The sequence below is a fragment of the Molothrus ater genome, chromosome 13 (genome assembly GCF_012460135.2).
Source record: "Molothrus ater isolate BHLD 08-10-18 breed brown headed cowbird chromosome 13, BPBGC_Mater_1.1, whole genome shotgun sequence".
Lineage (NCBI taxonomy): Eukaryota > Metazoa > Chordata > Aves > Passeriformes > Icteridae > Molothrus > Molothrus ater.
The window spans coordinates 20,418,775-20,436,639 of NC_050490.2; the positions used below are offsets into that span (position 1 = coordinate 20,418,775).

General features: G+C 46.7%; 1 protein-coding gene across 1 annotated transcript in view; it reads right to left on the reverse strand.

The window, feature by feature from the left end:
• Positions 1 to 129: 129 nt before the first annotated feature.
• The window catches only part of MAP1A (microtubule associated protein 1A), a 50,658-nt gene continuing 32,922 nt past the window's right edge, over positions 130 to 17,865 (reverse strand). Inside the window, 7 exon segments of the mRNA XM_036389736.2 lie at positions 130 to 3,549; positions 4,463 to 4,695; positions 5,342 to 8,837; positions 8,840 to 12,987; positions 12,990 to 14,112; positions 14,651 to 14,791; positions 15,185 to 15,267. Coding sequence (XP_036245629.2) covers positions 3,394 to 3,549; positions 4,463 to 4,695; positions 5,342 to 8,837; positions 8,840 to 12,987; positions 12,990 to 14,112; positions 14,651 to 14,791; positions 15,185 to 15,267 — 9,380 coding nt within the window. The 3' untranslated portion in view covers positions 130 to 3,393.

Below are 17,865 nucleotides of genomic sequence, written 5' to 3' on the forward strand. Positions count from 1 at the left end.
GGTGTTGGTGGAAAAGCTGGGGCTCGCCTAAGCTGGGAGGCATTGGAGGGTGGCACAGCAGCCATGTCTGTGTGCTCCTGCCTGCAAGCGTGGGCTCACTGAAAGAACAGTTGGAAACCACTGGAGATGTTCTCATTCGCAATTAATGTGGCTTTATTTTTAATGTGTTGGGCTCCTCTCTTGACAGCAGTTAGTTACAGTGTTTCACATAAAAATGGGCAAAAGGACAGAACTCAAGGAACTAAATTCAAATAGAAATGTGATGCTGAAGAAAAGAATCAGGGCTCTCTTCTTAAAACATTTAGCATAGAAGAAGCTAGGAGCACAAGATGCCATTTCAATACAGTTAAGACGTTCACTTTTTTAATTATAGGTTTAAAATAGTATTTTTTACCTATTACATACAGGAAGATTACGCGTTGTTGCCCACATGCAGAAACAAGCAAAAGCAGAGTTTAACTGTTTCTCTCTATAGTGTTGTATTACCTCTGGCTCCAGGTGGGTCCTGCTGGCTCCTGTGGCCTGAGCAGGGCCAGACTCTATGAATCAGCATTTTCCTAAGTCATTTTTCCCCATCGTTTTTTTAAGATGGAAGGGAGTGGAGGAGAGAGGGAGATAGGGAATGAGAGAAGCTCAAGGCAGAACAGACTGCAACAAAAACTGAAAAAAAAATGTGGAGCCTTGAGGACAGGGAAGCAAACTGGTGTAGGATAAAGGTAGCCAAGCAGCAGAGCTGCAGAGGGCAGGAGCAGAGCATGGAGGGCAGCCTTCCTCCTGGAATCCACCAGTGGCCACACTCCTGCCTGGAGGATGCAGGTACCTCACAAAGCCTCGCTATTACTGCTGCTTAGTCAGAATTGCTTCAAGTTTAAAATTGAGAAAACATTCATGTGTGGGTCTATCTAAAGTTAGTGCATTAGCTTTTACATCTAGCTACGCAGAGGGATCCCAGGAGCCAGTGAGGGCCATGCTTGTGCCTCTGGTGTCTGGCATCCTGCAGCTGCCACCGTGGCAAGTGGGCCAGGGTCTCCCCAAAGCACAGTAGGCAAAGCCACCCAGCATTCCAGGGAGGGGCAGGGGCAGGTGTTTTAGTGCCTGCAATTGCCAGAACCAACATTCATGAATGCTGACCCCATCAGGGTGCAGAGAATGACATTTTTTATGCTGGCTGGCAGACACAGTGTGATTCCATGGTTAAAATGAACACAGCACAGGGCAGGAATTTGCTAAAGCCCTGAGTAAGCTCACATGCTCCTAACAGGGGCCATAGCCAAAGAGCTGGCTGTGCCTTGGGGAGGCTGCTGGCCTCAGGCCTTGTCCTACAGCTGCTGGGTTTTAGACACCGCCTTGCAGAGACATTTTTGCTGCCCACAAGTTCTCTATGGTCTTTTCATTTGTTTAAATTGCAGCATGTTAGTATTTGTACTGAGAAAACCTCTGAACTGACACTAAAAGCACATGGTATCATGTTAACATGTATAAATTAAATTATTAACACAAAATGCAGCTTAACGTTAAAAAAATAAATATATAAATTAAAATGCAAAATAGACCATTTCCCTAGAAACTCCATTTTAGTGCTAGGAGCAGGTTTCTAAGCAGCATTTTCTTCGTGTCACCTGCCAGAAAGCTAGCACTGTGACTGAAGTGTCCCAGGCTAGTGCAACACAGGGCCCGAGGATGCTCGTGGTGGAGTCAGCCCTCTGCTCAGGGCCAAGCACAGTGGGTGTCACAGAGGATGGAAATACTTTGTGCTGACTGACAACCACTGCAGCACAGCTTTCCATCTCATTCCTTCTTTCCCAGAGCACAGCCTGCTGCCACTCTCTTTGTCTTACAGAAAAGCTATCTTTGTGGTAAGATCCTCTGTCAGTTCTCTTGGACGTGGCAAAGGCTCACGGATGCTGCAGGTACAGTGCACCTGAACACCCCACTCCCTGCTGGGAGAACGTGTCTCCCACACTGAAACAGGTCTGTGTGCCAAGGAGGTTCTGGGTGGCTGTTCAGTAGCCACAATGCACTCACTGCACACATTCCTGTTCCTGCCAGGGCGTCCAGAGAGCAAGGACAGATACCCACAGTGATGCACAGGCCAGGGAACAAGCTGCAAGGTGACACCACATGGACGAGCAGCACCTCACCTGCACTGTCAACACATCCCTGCCACAGTGTGAGGGAACTGAGAATGACTACACTTGCTAAACTACTTTTTCCCGAGTATTTTGGGAAGGGCCTTCTCTTCCCTCACACCACAATTGTATTCCCCACATCCTGGATACTTGGGGGGACAACAAAAAGCTTGAACACAACTATAAGGCTTGGAGCCTGGCACACAGGCAGCGAGGCGATGGCTGCTGCGTGCAAGCTGGCGCAGCACAGCGACAGTGGCTGGGCACCAGCCTCCCCCAGCATGGCCTGCGTGCCCCTCAGCTGCCTCGCCACCGTCCTCCAGAGCCTTTGGTTTAGGGACAGGGAGGTTTCTTGTACAGCCCGGGCCAAGCCTGGCCAAGGTTTTCTCAGCCCTTCTGCTGTTGAGGGGGCTGTAGTTGTGCGTTTGGATGCTCTTTGTGTGTAACTGCTTAGGCCGCAGCCTCTCTGTGCCTCCTCCTGCCACACTCCTGGTGTGCAGGAGTCAGTTGGCTGCTGTGTGCGAAGCTCAAGTTAGCAGGTTAGGAATGTGCCGAACCCTCCCCTCCCACTGCCATGATCCTTCATCCCAGCTCCCTGAGCACAGCAAACAGGTGCTGCAGGATGCCACAGGTGAGTACTTGGGACAGAAATTTGCCAAGCTGGCATGTGGTGGTCGTGCCTAGTTGGAGCACAGGTCCCCTTGCTCAGAACACCTCCTGTATGCTCAGGAGGGGAGATGGAAGAATGACCTTCACTGTCACATTACAGTTCAGAGGGTTTTGTCTTCCCTCATCTCCCTGGTGCACTTTCTTTGCAAGTTAAATTTCGCCTCTGCCCCCTGCCTCCCATGCACTCTGCATGCAGCAGCAGCACTTCAGCCCTCACCAGAAAGGTGAGGTTCATCGTGCTAGAGGTTAAATGGCAAGGCAGCCAGGAAGAGAGTAGAACAAGCTCTCACAGCAGCAAGGCAGCCAAGATAGTCTACAGAAACTGTACAGGCAGCAGAATAAAGCAGGGAAGGTGAAAGTGCCCCTGGCCTGCAACTGCTCTTGCACAAACTCTTAGCTCAGTCCAGAAAATTACAGAGCCCTGCACTTCTTCCTCACGGCATCCAGTGCTGAGCAAGATGGATACCCGATTGCCTGACAAATGGGAACCATGTAGAGGACTAAACCAGAGAAGAACTGGACTGTGATTAGATGGTGTCTCTCATGTTGCATCGGTGACTGAAGAATCAATGGATGAACACAAAACGTGGAAGATCTAGAATTCAATCTTACAGGCTGGAAAAGATTCGTCCTGCATCACAACAGTGCTGCTGCTTGCCAGTACCATGATGTTTAGCTCCTGCTGTTTCTCATGGGTCTGTTGATACCATTCTCGTGTTACCTCAGTATCATGTGTTGGGATCAATGTCACCTGGGAAAAGAAAGCAGCAGGGATGATTGAGAACAACTGCAGTGACAAAGAATGCCCGTAGGAGCTGAGGCTAAAATTTCTTGTTAATTTTGGAACACTGTACCCTTGGTACTGCTTGTTCTATTTAGTGTCTTTCAGATGTCGGGTTCTGAGGCAGAGCTTTATTGTATACAGTACCAGCACAATGGGGCTCTGAACTGGCTGGAAACTGGCAGCACTGACACCATAATGATGAGAATGGCTGCAGTGCAGGGGAGAGCTCTGGAGCTCCAGAAACAGCCTCAGAAAGATCCTTCAGTGTGAAAAGGAACAATACTGGCAGTGTCACTCTTAATGGACACTATGTGCCCATTGACCCAGTGTGCAACTCAGGGACCTTGAAATATGAAGCTGCTTCACCTGGAAGAACATTTATACCTTTCTGTACATGTCTTCAGGAGTGCCCACCTGGGGTGTCCTGCAAGCCTGCCTAAACAAGAACTGTGTTACAGAACATTCTTGTTTAAATGCTCTATTAGTAAGTTGATGTCAGAAAAATCTTCAGCGAGCCAGGCTAGCAAGAGATGCCACTGGGTGTGGGACACTTATGAAAATTCAGTTTGTGTTGGTGTTTGATTTTGCTTGAGGATAGGTGCATCCTGCAGTAGGTAAGGATGAGTGTATGATCTCTCAATGCTTCCTCCCCTCAGGAGGATGTGGAAAAGAGGACATATCTGCTTCTATTCATACCATTTTGCAGGTGTCCTCCTCCTCATCAGTACAAGCAATTACTCTGCTGAGACTGCAAAACAGGATATGCCCAGTACCATTTGCTTCCTCTCAGTGTACTCCCTTGGGTATGTGATACCCATCTTCTTCTGAGCACTTGTGACATCAAAAGCATGACACAGCGCTTTGCATTTCCATGACCTACCTGCAGGTTCTCTCCCCACTGAGACTTCCCTTCCAGAAGTGCATCCAGCACTGCACGGCTTGGCTCTCCGTTGGCTGCATCATTCCCACTCACAACATAATAAGATGCTCGAACCCGCTTGAAGAACTCTGGATCTGTGTTCTTCCCACTGCAGTGGTTGGGGATGTAGGCCAAGTCCACATAGACAGGTGGACCCATAGGCACCGACAAACTGCTCTTAGGACTACTGGAAGCTTTGGAAAACAGGAAATAAGAGGCTATCAAAACCCTTCTGCAAGGGACAAACACTCAGATTAACACAGAAGGACCTGGATTCCAGAAAGACTTTTCCATTGCAGCAGTGAAGTTAAGACTTATCCATGCTCTGCTTCTCAGAGGTGACCTGGGTGCATTTCTGGGCCAGTGCTGTGACAGGTCTTGGGTGGGAAAGGGAGTTCTGCTATTTTTTGGGGAGGAAGGATTGGAAAGCTTTGGGAGCAGAAGCTTTTTTCCGGGGAAGGGAACCAAAAATCTCCATTATTAACTTTTGCAGAGTTGTCATCCCAATTAATATTTAGTCCTAATTTTTGTCAATAACCTACATTTGCTTAAACACACAGACACACTCCCTCCCCCATTCTGATGAGCTGTGTATGCTATCCTAGGGTATTATAGTAGTCTTTCTGGAAGGTCCATCCTGGCTTCCTGCCATCCCTGTGAATCGCTGCTGCTCCTAGGACTCTATTGCACTTTCATATCAGCCTTTTGTACATCTCAGCCTTATCACTGCTTATAACTTTTTATGCCTGACTGGGAAGATGTGTTCTCTGTGTTTAACCTAGTGCTTTTCTCTGTGTTGGACCTATAGAGATAATACATTTTTCAGGAAGGATTTCTTACCGGGATTTGTTTTGATGCCATTAACAAGGTTCTTGCCAGCGTTGCTGTGACTACTCCGGGATAACTCATCCTCTGGCATCAGCACACTACGTGGTTTGGGCTTTTCTCCTCCATCTCTTTCTTTTTTGGCAGTGACAGATTTTGGAGATTTGTCCGATGACTGTTTCACAGGAGTGGGTGATCGTTTCCCTTTCACATCTAATTTTCGGGCAGGTGAGGAAGATTTGGGTTTGCTCAAAGGCTTCCTCACACCTTTGTTCTTTTCTTTTATGTCTTTCTTGGAAATTTTATCAGTTCTGCTCATGCTTTGCTCATTTAACAACATATCAGGGTCTACCATGCAGACATCAGGGTGAGGAGGGTGGGGATGGGGATCTACCATTGGAACAGGCTGAGGATCATGGCTGGACCTAGAACTGGCATGATGAGCATTCCCCACAGCTTTGTCCACTGGGAGGAAATCAGCATCTTCATCTGAGTCCATGTTGGCATCTGCTGTGATGGATGGACATTCTTCAGTCTCAGGAGGGACATCGGAGTCTGACTGGGAGGTTCCAGAATCACTCACTGATGTTGGAGGGGTTTCCTCCACTGTGGCACTTTGCATGGGACTGCTCCCAGTGTGGGGTGGTCTCCCCTGCACTGAAGGGTGACCCTCCTCCTCTGAGAGGTCACTGTCTTCAGAGAGCTCATGGGGGCTTGGGTTGATGAATGAGGGAGAGAGCTCTCCCTTTCTCTGCTTGTATTCACATGAGGAAAATTTCTGTCCACAATCAGAACTGCTTCCTAAATGGGTCTCTGTGTCATGGGAAGCATCTCCACAGTCCTCTGCTTTTTCACCCCTCTGCACAGCTGGGAAAAATGGCTGGAAACTGTTTTCAGGGGACATCAGAGAGGAAGGACGGCTTTGCCTCTCTGTTTCCTCTTTGCCCGCGCATGGAGAAAAACTGCAGTCAGAATCAGGACATGTTTTTTCATCTTTTGCCTCTGCTGCATGGTGTGTGCTTTGGAAAGCTGGCAGACTAGTGCTCACCTCTGTTGGGCCATTAGCTGTGGTTTCATCTTTGTACTGATGATGAGAAAATGATGTCAACACATCAGGGAGAGATCTCAGTGGCAATGTCTGTTCTGCAAATGGTGCCTTCTGCTCTGGGCTGCTACCACAGTGCTCCTGCTCTTGCTCTGCAGAGAATGGTGAGGGCTCTGAGCCCTGGCACTCTTTTCTGCATGGCAAGGTGTGGTGACTCATGCCACATGGAAATGGAGACCCATGTTCTTCAGCAAAGACAAAGTCTTTGGTTTCAGCTGTATGTATTTTCACAGCATTATCTGGAACCAGTGGAGACACATCCCAAGCACTCCTGGTACCTGATTCCACTCCTGCACCTGTGGATGTGGAAAGCATATGGGAATAGAAACTTTCTGCTGTAGTCAGGATCACAGGAGTGGTGGCCTCAGATGAGGGTTCCTCTGACAGGCTGGAAGAGTCATCTTTCAGCTGCTGCTGGGTCACAGACTCTTTCTCCACACCTTTGGAGAACACCTTGTCTTCTTCATATGGACTCAGCGGTGAGAATTTAGGAAAAGATGAGTCAAGGCTGCTGATTTTCTCAGAAACCTCCAAGTACTCATCTTTGTTTCCCTGGGCTGACAGCAAAGCACAAGGAGACTCTAAAGAAAGAGAAATATCCCCTAAATGGCTTGCTGAGGTTTGCTTATGTCTGAATGTGCTGGCTGTTTCAAATCCAGAAGAGCTATCCATCCCTCTGCTCTCTACCCTTGGGCCCTGTTCATATACTTCTGTTTGTTTGCTGGAAGCAGATTTCAGGTATGTGGCTTGCTCTTGGCACTCAGAGGCCACTGCTGCACTTGGATAATCTGCTACCCAGAAATGGGATTCCTTTGTGGATTTTTCAGCAGCCTCTATCTTTTGTGAAGAATCATGGCACATTTCTGAAGTTTGCTCATCTCTGTCCATGTCTGGCACGTCACTGTAACCAGCAACATATGTCTCCACAACAGCAGCTGATGCAGTCGTCCTACTTTCATATTTCTCTTGCCAGCCTGGACTAGAGGGAGAAGAGGCAGCAGAGCTGGGTGAAAGAGGCTCCTGACATTTGCTCTGCAGGAAGAGGTCTGAGACAGGGAAGCTGCTGGTGGCTGAGATGCGTGTATAGACAGTGCCTGCAGCTTCAGCAGGGCTGTGCAGTTTAGATTCCTTTTCAGACTTCTCCTTAGCACCTTTTTCTAGCTCTGAGTCACTTGCACTTTCTTCCCCTCGACCTGCTTTCTCATAGTATGTATCTTTGGGATTTGGGATTTCAGATTTCAGGGACAAAGATACCTGCTCCTGGCTAGACAAAATTACATTCTCATCTGGACAACCAGCATCAATATAGGCAGATGATTTTCCTTGATAAAAGGTGTCAGCTGTGACGGTGGGAGAGGCAAATGCTGCGCTCGCAGATGATGGATGCAGTGCAGAGTCCAGTTCTCCTGGTAAAGCAGAAGACACAGTCAGTTTTTCCTGTCCTTCTGATGTCCTAGGCTTCCCTGTTTCAGATAAGGGCAAATATCTTTCATGGATGTCTCTATAGTCAAAGACTGAATCTGCTTTATCCTTAGGGGATGCTGGAGATGACAGCTCCTTCTCAGCAGAGGTATAAAGGCAGGACTCTTCTTCCTTTGCAGACACATGAAAATTTTGACCTTTTTGAGAGTTCAGTGCTGTCACTGGCACCTTGTCAGTGTAACCTGGGCTGTGTGCACCCATGGTTGTGAAGGGAGAGGGTCCCACTCCAGACACAATTATCTTCTCATAGATGTCAGCATACTTGAAGCTTCTTTCATCAGGGTAGGGAGTTGGTTCTCTTTCTTCTGGTTCTTGTCTTGTGGAAGTGTCATCATCTCTCTGTGTGCAGACCCCTTCCTCATAGGAATAAGGCTCAGGGGAACTCCTGGAATAGGTCTCTGGAGGGTACACCTCTCGGATGGTAGCACCCACAGCCCCAGCACAGCTGACAGCATCACTACTTTTTTGACCTGGGCCTTGTGCTGGAGGGGAGTGTGCACACTGCCCTGACAGCTCAGCACTCCCTTTTGTGGACTCTGCAATACATTCTGCTGCTCTCGTAGATTGCAACAGAGTAGATGCTGCTGCTCTCTGCTCTTTTCTTCCTGTAGAGTCATACAGACCCTCAGTGGATTTGCAGTCATCCTCTTGCCTGCTGTCTGACTTGTATTTGCAATCTATTTCCTGATACAAATCACTGATGTCTAATTTCTTTTCAGATGCCTTTGATGGGACATCCTCCCATAAAGGTGGCTTGCACTGATCCAACTTGCAGGGCCTCTCTGCTCCTGGAGGTGCTTCTGTCTCCTTTCTCACTGCAGACAGGGGAGATGTCAGAACTTGGTCTAGTGACTTTGCATAGATATCTAGGACAGCTTTTTCCTCATTGTCGAAGCAGGAGCAATCTTGTTTAGAGGTCAACAACGATTCTTGACTTCTTGACTTTCTTTGTTTCCAGTTAAAGCTTTGGCCTGATTTTCCTCACCAGGGATATACTGAGGAGATAGAGGAGAACCTTCCCTTTGTGCTCTTTCTGGGACAGTGATGTCAGCAGGAATCACATCCACTTTCTTTGTTTCTGACATAGGTTGGGCACCCTTCTGTGTGTCTTCTTTGTAATCAAATGACTCCATCTTTAAACATTCAGTTTCTGCTTGCAGTAGCATGGGTTTGTCTTCAGCATGGTGAAGCTCCTCATCCTCCTCATTGGGTAATTGCTCTCCTCTCCCACTGTCTCTCCCTTCCTCAAGATACCCAAAGGCAGAACCCCACACTTCCCTCTCTGCCTCTCTCCAGGTATGGCTGCCAGGCAAGGCAGGAGACAGGTTCTCCTCCTTTCCCAGTTTAGGAAGGGATTTTGTTTCAAACTCTGGTACCTCATCTAAGAATGTACACTCCCTCTCTTTGTCATATCTCTGCCGCCTTCCCTGAACAGGGACCTCTTCTACCTCTTCTGGAAACCACACTTTCTTCTCATAACTTAAATCTTTCATGCAAAACTTATCCATTTCTGGAGATTTTTTTTCTTGAGCTTCCTTCAACCTGCAAGATTTTATGTCTTCAGTAGAAATGTGTGAACATGTTTTATCTTTACTTGGGCTAGATTCTGTAAAATGTAAGCTCTTTGCATCTGGAGATACTTCCTGAGAGTCCAAGCCTGCATTTCTTCCCCTCAACAGGCTCTTTTCTGATGCAGAAAATAAACTGCTGTCATCTGGAGACATTTCTTCAGTTGAAGAATCTCTGGGTGATGTGCCTTTAACTGAACTACTTTCTGGGCAAGGAGAAGATTTTGATGCTTCTTTCAGTTCTTTGGCAGAAATTTCCAGTGATTTTTCATATGTAGCTGGGCTCTGGTCGATGAAACATGTGGATTTCACAGCTTCTGAAGAGAATTTGTCAGTGCACTTGGACACAGTTTTTTCTTTTGCAGATACCTCTTCTGTGAAACTAAGAGCTTTGATATCTTCTGGAGAAATTCCTTTAATAAAAACATCTGAAGAGATTTTCCTGCTGGAACTCTCAGTGAGAGAAATGGATGTGGTCTCTTCTGGGGAAATATCTTCAATAGAAGCATGAGAAGATTTCTCTTCTTCTGAGGTGTCTCCTGTTAAATATAGCAGTTTTCCTTCTTCAGTAGTAATGGTCTTAGAAATATCTGAGGATTTTTCTTTACCAATCCATTCTTCTGTAAAAGCAGGTGATTTGATGCCATCTGGTGAAAATTGCAAAGATTTGTCATTTTTAGATTTGCTTTGGCTTGTGAACTGTGGAAGATCCACATTTCCTAGAGAAGTTCCTGTGGTTGCAAATGGCTCAAAGGACAAGTGTTTTGGAAATCCCATTAAACCTTCTGTCATGGTTTTAGTTCCTTGCTCTTTTTCTGGTTTTGTGCTTGGAGGCTGCTCGTCCTCCCCGATCACCACCGTGTCCTGCTTGTGGTAAGAGAGCCAGGGCAGCTCCTCCCTCCTCACTGGTTCCTCCTGCACCTCCTCCTCAGGAGACACTGGAACATCACTGCTCAAAACCCGTTCATGCTGCACAGGTCCAGGCACTTCTCTTTCATGTCTGGATTTAGCCACAGATGCCTCGTCTTCTCTGAGAGGTTCACCCTTGGCTCCCTTCACCACAACAGAACTTTGGCCTTCCAGTTTCTTGGCAGCAGCATCTGTTTGTTTTTCAAATAGATCTGAATCTACTGTTTCCAGCTTTTCCTCCACTGGAGACTGGTGGAAGGGTGTGTGCCCTGCACTGGTGGGGCCAGAGGGAGTGGGAGAGGCCATTTTGACTGTGCTGTCATCGGGACTTGTGCACCGTTCTTCAGCCTCTGCAGAGTCAGCCTGGGAAAAGGGTGCTTCCTCAGTGGATAAAGGCATCTCCTGTGTAGGAACACTGATTATCACATTATCAGGGCATCCTTGAGGAACAAACACAGGGGCATTGTAATGCCCTCTGAGTTTCTCAGGCATCTCGATATTTGGAGTCCCATCTTCTTCATCTTCTTCATCTTCTGCCTCCTCATGAAGGTCCTTTTTTTGAGTTTCCGCTTTCCTCTCTCCTTCTGCTAATGCATGGAAATCTTCAGGGGGTGGAGATTTAAAGCATTTGTCTTCCTCCAAGGATGATGTGGGAGAAATGGTGCCAGCAGAGGGAACGTAGTCAAGACCTTGGGTTGCTTCAGTCCGAGAAGAGGGCATACTGTTCCCTGTGTCCAGAAGTAAAGAGCTTTTCCCAGTCTCTTCTGTTTGTGGTGCTGTTATGGATGCAACAGATTGATCCTCTGCTACTGATGTTGCAAAAGATGAAAGCTTGTCACATTCAGTAATGGAGGTAGCAGAAGATATGTGTTCCTCCTCAGCTAGAGGTGCTGCCACAATGTTTGTAGGATATGCCAGGATTTCAGACTCCTGCCCAGCATAGCCCTTGGCTGAAAGGTCAGCAGGAGGCATGGCCTGTATTCCATGTACTGCTTCAAAAGAGCCTGGATGGTCAGGAACAGCAATGTTATAGGCATTGACATCATACTTCAAGTGTGGGATCCTCTCTTCCTGTTCATCATGTATTTCTTCATCAGAAATGGTCTGCTCTGTTTCTGAATAGCCGGGAATAGTTTCATCTTGGATATAAGAAACATGTTCTGCTGTTGCTCCTGGTGGGACTGGCAGGCTGCTCAGATATGACTCTTCCTTTGTTATGTCCTTTTCAAGTAACTTGGTTTTCTCGTCCATGAAACTAAATTCTTTTTCCTTCTCTGTAATAGTAAACAGTTTGTCCTCCTTATCATCCTGATTCAGCCTACAGAATTCTCTATTCTTCTCCACTTTCTCCTCTGCTTTCATGTGCTGTTCTTCCTTTTCTTCCAGTTCTGCCTTTTCTATCACATCTTCTCTCTTTTCCTTCTCATCCTCTTCCTGTACCTGTGTCCTCTCAATATACTTTTCGCAAGTTTCTGCTTCCCTCTGTTTTCTGTCCAAAGAGATTTTCTCCTCTTCCTCCTTTTCTTCCCCTCTGAACACTGGTGGCTGAGCACCCTTTGCCAAGAGGTCTGTATGTGATGGCAGGTGTTCTTTGTCAGGAAACACCTCAATGTCCTGGCCCTGCTCAGCTTTTCCCCCCCAGTATCTTATGTCATGGTTTTCATCTACTGTTTTTCTTTCATCCTCTATTTTTTCAGCAGGACCTCCCCTCAGCTCCCACTGATGGACTGCCATTTCCTCTGCTGATGATTCTTTTTCCATATCAGTAGTAGTTACTCCCTGGTCAGGGGTCTTTCTTTTTAAAATCAGATCCACTTCAAGGTTACTCTGACCAGTCAAATCAACAGAGTCTCTTATCTCTGCTTCAGGTGCTCCCATAATCTTATCACTACCCTCCGTATCAGATCGTTCTTGAGTCAACTGCAAGGCCCCTTTCTCCTCATGCTTCAGTTCCTCAAAGTCCTTTGTAAGATCTTCCGGTGAAGACAGGACTAACCTCTGTTCCACCATGGATGTCTCTCCTGGATCCACTTGTACAGGTGCCTTCTCCATTGGTAATGTCTTAAGGTCAGCAGGTACCTTTTCAGGTTCTTTTTCAGGTTTTACTTTTATCTTCTCAGTTTTGAGTCTGCCTGGAAGTTTTGCCTTGTACAGTGTTTTTCTTACTTCTGGGGTAAATGGTTTCAAGTCTGGTTTAGGAATTTTTTTGAGCTCTGTTTTGTTTTCTTTCTTTTTATCATCTTTCTTTGAATCTTTTTTCTCATCTTTCTTTCCATCATCTTTTTTTAAGTCCTTTTTCTCCTTCTTTATCTCTTTCTTTTCTTTGTCTTTCTTCTCCTCTAATTTGGATACTTTCTCTTTGAGATGCTTTTTTCCAACCTTGTCTTTTGCCAATTTTCTTTTCTCAGCTTTGAGAGCATCACTTGTTTCTGTCTTTATCTTTTCATGTTTAACAGGTTTCTCAGGAACTTTCTCTGTGTGTTCCTTAACCTTTTTTTCAATTTTAGCATCCTTTACAACTTCTGGTTTTACTTCCTTAATCCCCTCCTCAACTGCTTCTTCCTTCTTGGCTTGCTTTGTCACAGATGGCTTGGGGAAGACTTAAGACTCTCTTTACTGTCAGTTCTTTGTTTAATTTTGGTCTGCTTCAGCACAGGTGGAGGTATTCCAGAGGTGATATCTTTCTGAGTAGCCACTGGGTACCTTAGAAAATCAAGGTGCTTGAGTTTCTCAAGACCTTCCAATATCTTATTTTGAGGAGCATTTCCAGGAAACAAAACCCTTACAATTTTCTCAGTTGGGCTGGCTGGTAGCCATACCACTAGGGCTGTGATAGATGTGAGATAGGGAACAGAAATTTCACCTTCTTTTCCACTTGCAAGAATGATGCCAGTCTTTGCTTTACTATTGCCAGCCCATTTCTGCATTAGAAACTGCATTTCTTTACTGTCCTTGACAGGGTTCAGTATATACATGTCCAGCTTACCCACTCCCATTTTGTGGAAGAGCGTGATGGGCTCGATGGTGCTGCTCACCACCCTGTAGAGAGGCTCTGATTTAATGCCCAGTCTGTTGAGATACTGCAGTGTCATGCACGCTTCTTCGATGCTCCTCTTTACTTTCATGGAGGCTTCAGGCATCTTCAGCTTTTCAGGAACATTAAAAAAAACCACCCCTAGCTCAGGAGAAATTAGGTTTTTCATCCAGTCACTGTAGTTGGTAGACCCCTGGGATTGTTCCTCCTCTTGCTCAGCAACTTTCCTCTGCAGCAACCCGTTGATGCCAGGCAGGTTGTCTGCACCAATGTGGGTGAGCAGGATTGAGTCAATCCTATCCAGGTGCCTTACCAGCTTCCAGAAACATGATTTCCTTTCAGAGCCACCATCCACAAGGATGTTAAACCCATTGACAGCAAAGAGAGCAGAATCACCTCTTCCCCCAGGGAATATGTAGCAGCAGGGCTTAGAAAGCTTCAGAAAACCCCCTGAGGTGGGTGGCTCCAGGAGATCAAATGGAGATGGTACATCAACTGTCTCAGAGACATATTCTGCAAATTCAGACACCCCATCCATTTCTGGCAGAACTGGATCAGGATTCAGTTTCAGATTAATAATGTCCTGAAATCGAGGATGCCCAAGGTTGCTCCAGGCTCCTTCTCCCAGGCACGACACAGTAAGAGAGGCCTTGGTATCTGAATCAGAGTTGCTGAGAATCTGGGTGACCTAATGAGATAAACACAGACAAATAAAGGTCAAATATAGCTTTGAGACCTATACAGCACTTAAAAAAATAATGCAGCCAGTTAATGCAGAAATACTGAAGGTACCATGAGCACTTTACCAATGGGAAACATTGGGCGTAGATGAAATAGCTTGAAAGCCCATGGAAAATCAATGCATAGAGCCATGCTCTCTTTTGATATTCTTAATGTTTTTGGAAACTGCCCACAGTTGTGTTAAGACCCACTTTAAGAAATTTTGAGCGTTTGTCCCCTGCAGAGCCAGTCTGGAAGGTTATTTCAAGCTGAACACTTAAAGGAATCACCCATGCCTGCACCTTGGAAAACTTAAGACAGAGAGTTAAAGCAAGATTCCCAAGACAATAACATGAATTATTTTTAGTATGCAATTTTTTGCTGGATTGCAAACCCATCTGTCTGCAAATCTGCCTGAAGATTACCCTGAAGGAGGGCACAGGCTGCATTATTCTACCGTGCACTCTGAACAGGAGGGGATGTGCTGGATTACGGCTCACACTCACCTCCGGATCTGAAAGTATCTCAGCAAAATTCTGATAAGTGAAGGTCCCCGTCTGCAGGACCAAGTCTCCTTCCTGGTCTGAGCTCTGACCACAGAGGATCAGTAGTTTGTGGGCTGATGAATCACACACAAGTGAGCGGACCTTTTCAGAGAGGAGATGAGACAGAGGGCTGCCATTAGAATTCACCTGTACTCCACACCAGCACCCAGAATCCCAATCCCACAACAGGCAATAACTCACGTTATTCATAAATAGCCAAACCCTACATTTTCTACATACAAGGAAGTTGTTTATTGAAGAGGGAAGACACTGCTACTGTCTGCCCAACACAGCTCCATGTCACACCAGAGTTACTGTGTATATCCTGATTACAGGCAAGACCAGAACACCTGGCCTTTTCACCACACCTTGCAGCAGACTGGCAGCAGGTTTGCACTCTCCAGAAGGTACAAAGTGTGATAATCATGACCTCCATGTCAAGCAAGGGCAGGAGAGCTGATGTGGAGAGACCTTGATGGCACATCTGGTCCTTACCTCGGACACGACACTGTCCACATTAGGATTTACCAGGATCACCGTGTCCAGGGTGTTACTCCGGTGATGGAGAGTTCTTTGGCCTGAAGAAAGAAAAAGGATTAGACAGGATGAGAGAAGCTGATGAGACAGCATCCAGCTAATGATATTTTAGCCTCAAAAGTTCCACTTCAGCATGGGTTTGATTGCAAGGCTTCAGTTTGCATTCAAGACCCAGTTTGATACCCAAGTCTCATAAAACAGAACAAACTCTTTTCAACAACAAGGAAAGAAATCCTTCTTCTGGATCAGCATGCTCAGCTCCAGCATATTCTGAAGTCCAGAGAACCAGGCACCTTGAGCTGCCTGCCCGTGCCAGATGGCTGTGTCTGTAAACACGGCGCACACAAATGATCCCCTTCCAGACAGAAGTGCCTTGCCTCATCACAGCTACCACAGAGAGGTGTCTCTAGTGCTGTCCAAACCCTAGCCAGTACAGGGCTCTGGGAGCCAGTCAGTGGGTGCCAACTCAGCTCTCACTGGAGTCGTGCAGCACTGGTAACAAGTCTCCACTCATTGTAACAGTTTTTTTCTTTAATGAAGCATTTTTCTTTAATTCAAATGTGCACTCCTAAACTGCTGCTATGGGAAGTACCTAGACAACAAGAATTCTCATTCTTCTGTCAGAGGCACAAATAGGAAACAAGACAGGACTCTGCTCTCTCTATATATTTAGAGAAAAACAAAAAAAAAGAAAAGCCAAAGAGCAAACAAGATCCTGGGAGTGCAAAAAAAGCAATTTGCTCACCTCGGCATGGGCATTGTACAGATATTTGGCAAAATGCTACCGTAATTCCAGGGCCCTATTAAATTATTAGACAGTAGGGTAATGAGTGTCTGCCACACTGACAGCCAGGACCAGAGCCACTGCTGTATGCCCACATCAGACAGCTCTGGGATGCAGGACAGCATACAGCACCTTCCTGCAGCACTTTCCTGGTCACTGCAGGCAGCACGGAACCTTTTTTGATTACAGTCTTTGCTAATACCTACCTCTGGACATTTCATCCACTCAAAAAGCCAGACACTTAGAACTTAACTGTTGGAATATGTAATTTATGGGGTTTAAGACTTTCATAGGTTTTAATCCCTCATATAGACTGGAGGTCCATAGATCTTCACTGAAAATGAACAATTATTTTTATTTTGCATCTTTCAGACAACTGATGCTTTCTGACAATGTTCTTTCCACCCTCCACAACCTCCCATTGCCTCTTTCTAGGCAGATCTCAGTTCTTCTAAAATAGCTCTATCAATCTGGTGGAAGGATGGAAAGGATTGGAAGATGGAAGGTCAATATTCAGCATAGCTTTAAATCAAACTCACTTTACTGGAATGTTTTACTAGCAATTAATCAGACAGGTAAGCCCAGAAGGTAGTTTTCAGTCCAAAGAGAGCTAAGCTCTCAGCAGAGTTATTTGTACTCAGCATCTCTAGCTGCTTTCTGAACTTGTCTTTCAGTTTGGCTAAAAATTGCCCCTCCAGACTAAAACCAAACCATCACTGTGCAAAATGCATTGAGTTCAGTGGCATTTCTGGCACTTGATGTGGAATGGCTGGAGACACTGGGAAGCAAGTTCCTGTGCCCAGAAGGGACATTGCAAGTGAGCCATGGGGAGCAGCATGGGAGGATGGGAGGAGGCACAGGTGAGGAGGGCCCAGGAAGTTGGGCCTGGGGCATTCTGTGCAGCCAGAAGAAACAAAACCCCAGTAATCCTTGAGGCAATGATAATTGTGAAGGCATTGCTGATGTCCCAGAAGAGCTGACAAGGAGCACCCTGGATCCTCATGGATCCATAGTGCAGCATCCACACAGCTCCCCCATGCCAGGATCTCCAGTCCTGCTGCTTGGGGCATCCAGAAGAGAAGTGATCTGCCCCCATTAGTCAACATTACTACTGGGATAAAGTGACACAGCCTCTGCCACCTTGGTGCCTGCACACCCCAGACATAATTTTAGCAGTGGTTAGCCACATCACTTGGGGAACACTGTGTGGTGCACAGCACCAACACCAGCAGCCTCGTCCTTGTGCCACACGCCAGGGAGGGCTCTTGGGCACGGTGTGATCACCGTGGCCACCTGTGGCCATCTTTCCAGGCCCGTGGCCATCTGCGGGGGGAAGGCCAGCCTGTGGGTTGCTGGCTGGCTGGGCAGCACTGGTGACAGGGCCAGCTGCAGAAGCAAGGGGCCCATTTGCAGCGCTAACAGGCATGAAAACACTGCTTCTCAGTGCCATCCCATGGTCCAAACCCAGGCAGCTGAGCTGTCCCTGCTGAGGCTGTGAACAAAGCCTGGCTGTTAGCATTCTGCTGGCAGCCCCTCACCCCCACGGGGAATGGCCCCTGCACATGGGGAAGAAAGAGAAGGCTCAAGCTGCAGGGCCAGCAGTTGCTGGCACATGGGGAAGGACTGAGTCTTGTGAAGAGCTGTGAGGATGATTAAGGGACTAAATTGTTTTCCTACAAGGTGAGGCTGAGTGTGTGTGTGTTGGGGGCGGGGGGGAATATTTTCAATATGAATAAATAAATACCTGATGGGAGGGAATGAAGAAGAGGAAGATAGGCACTCTCAGTAGTGCTCAGTGACAGATGTGAGGCACAAATTAAAACACAGGCAATTTCATCTAAACACAAGAAAACAC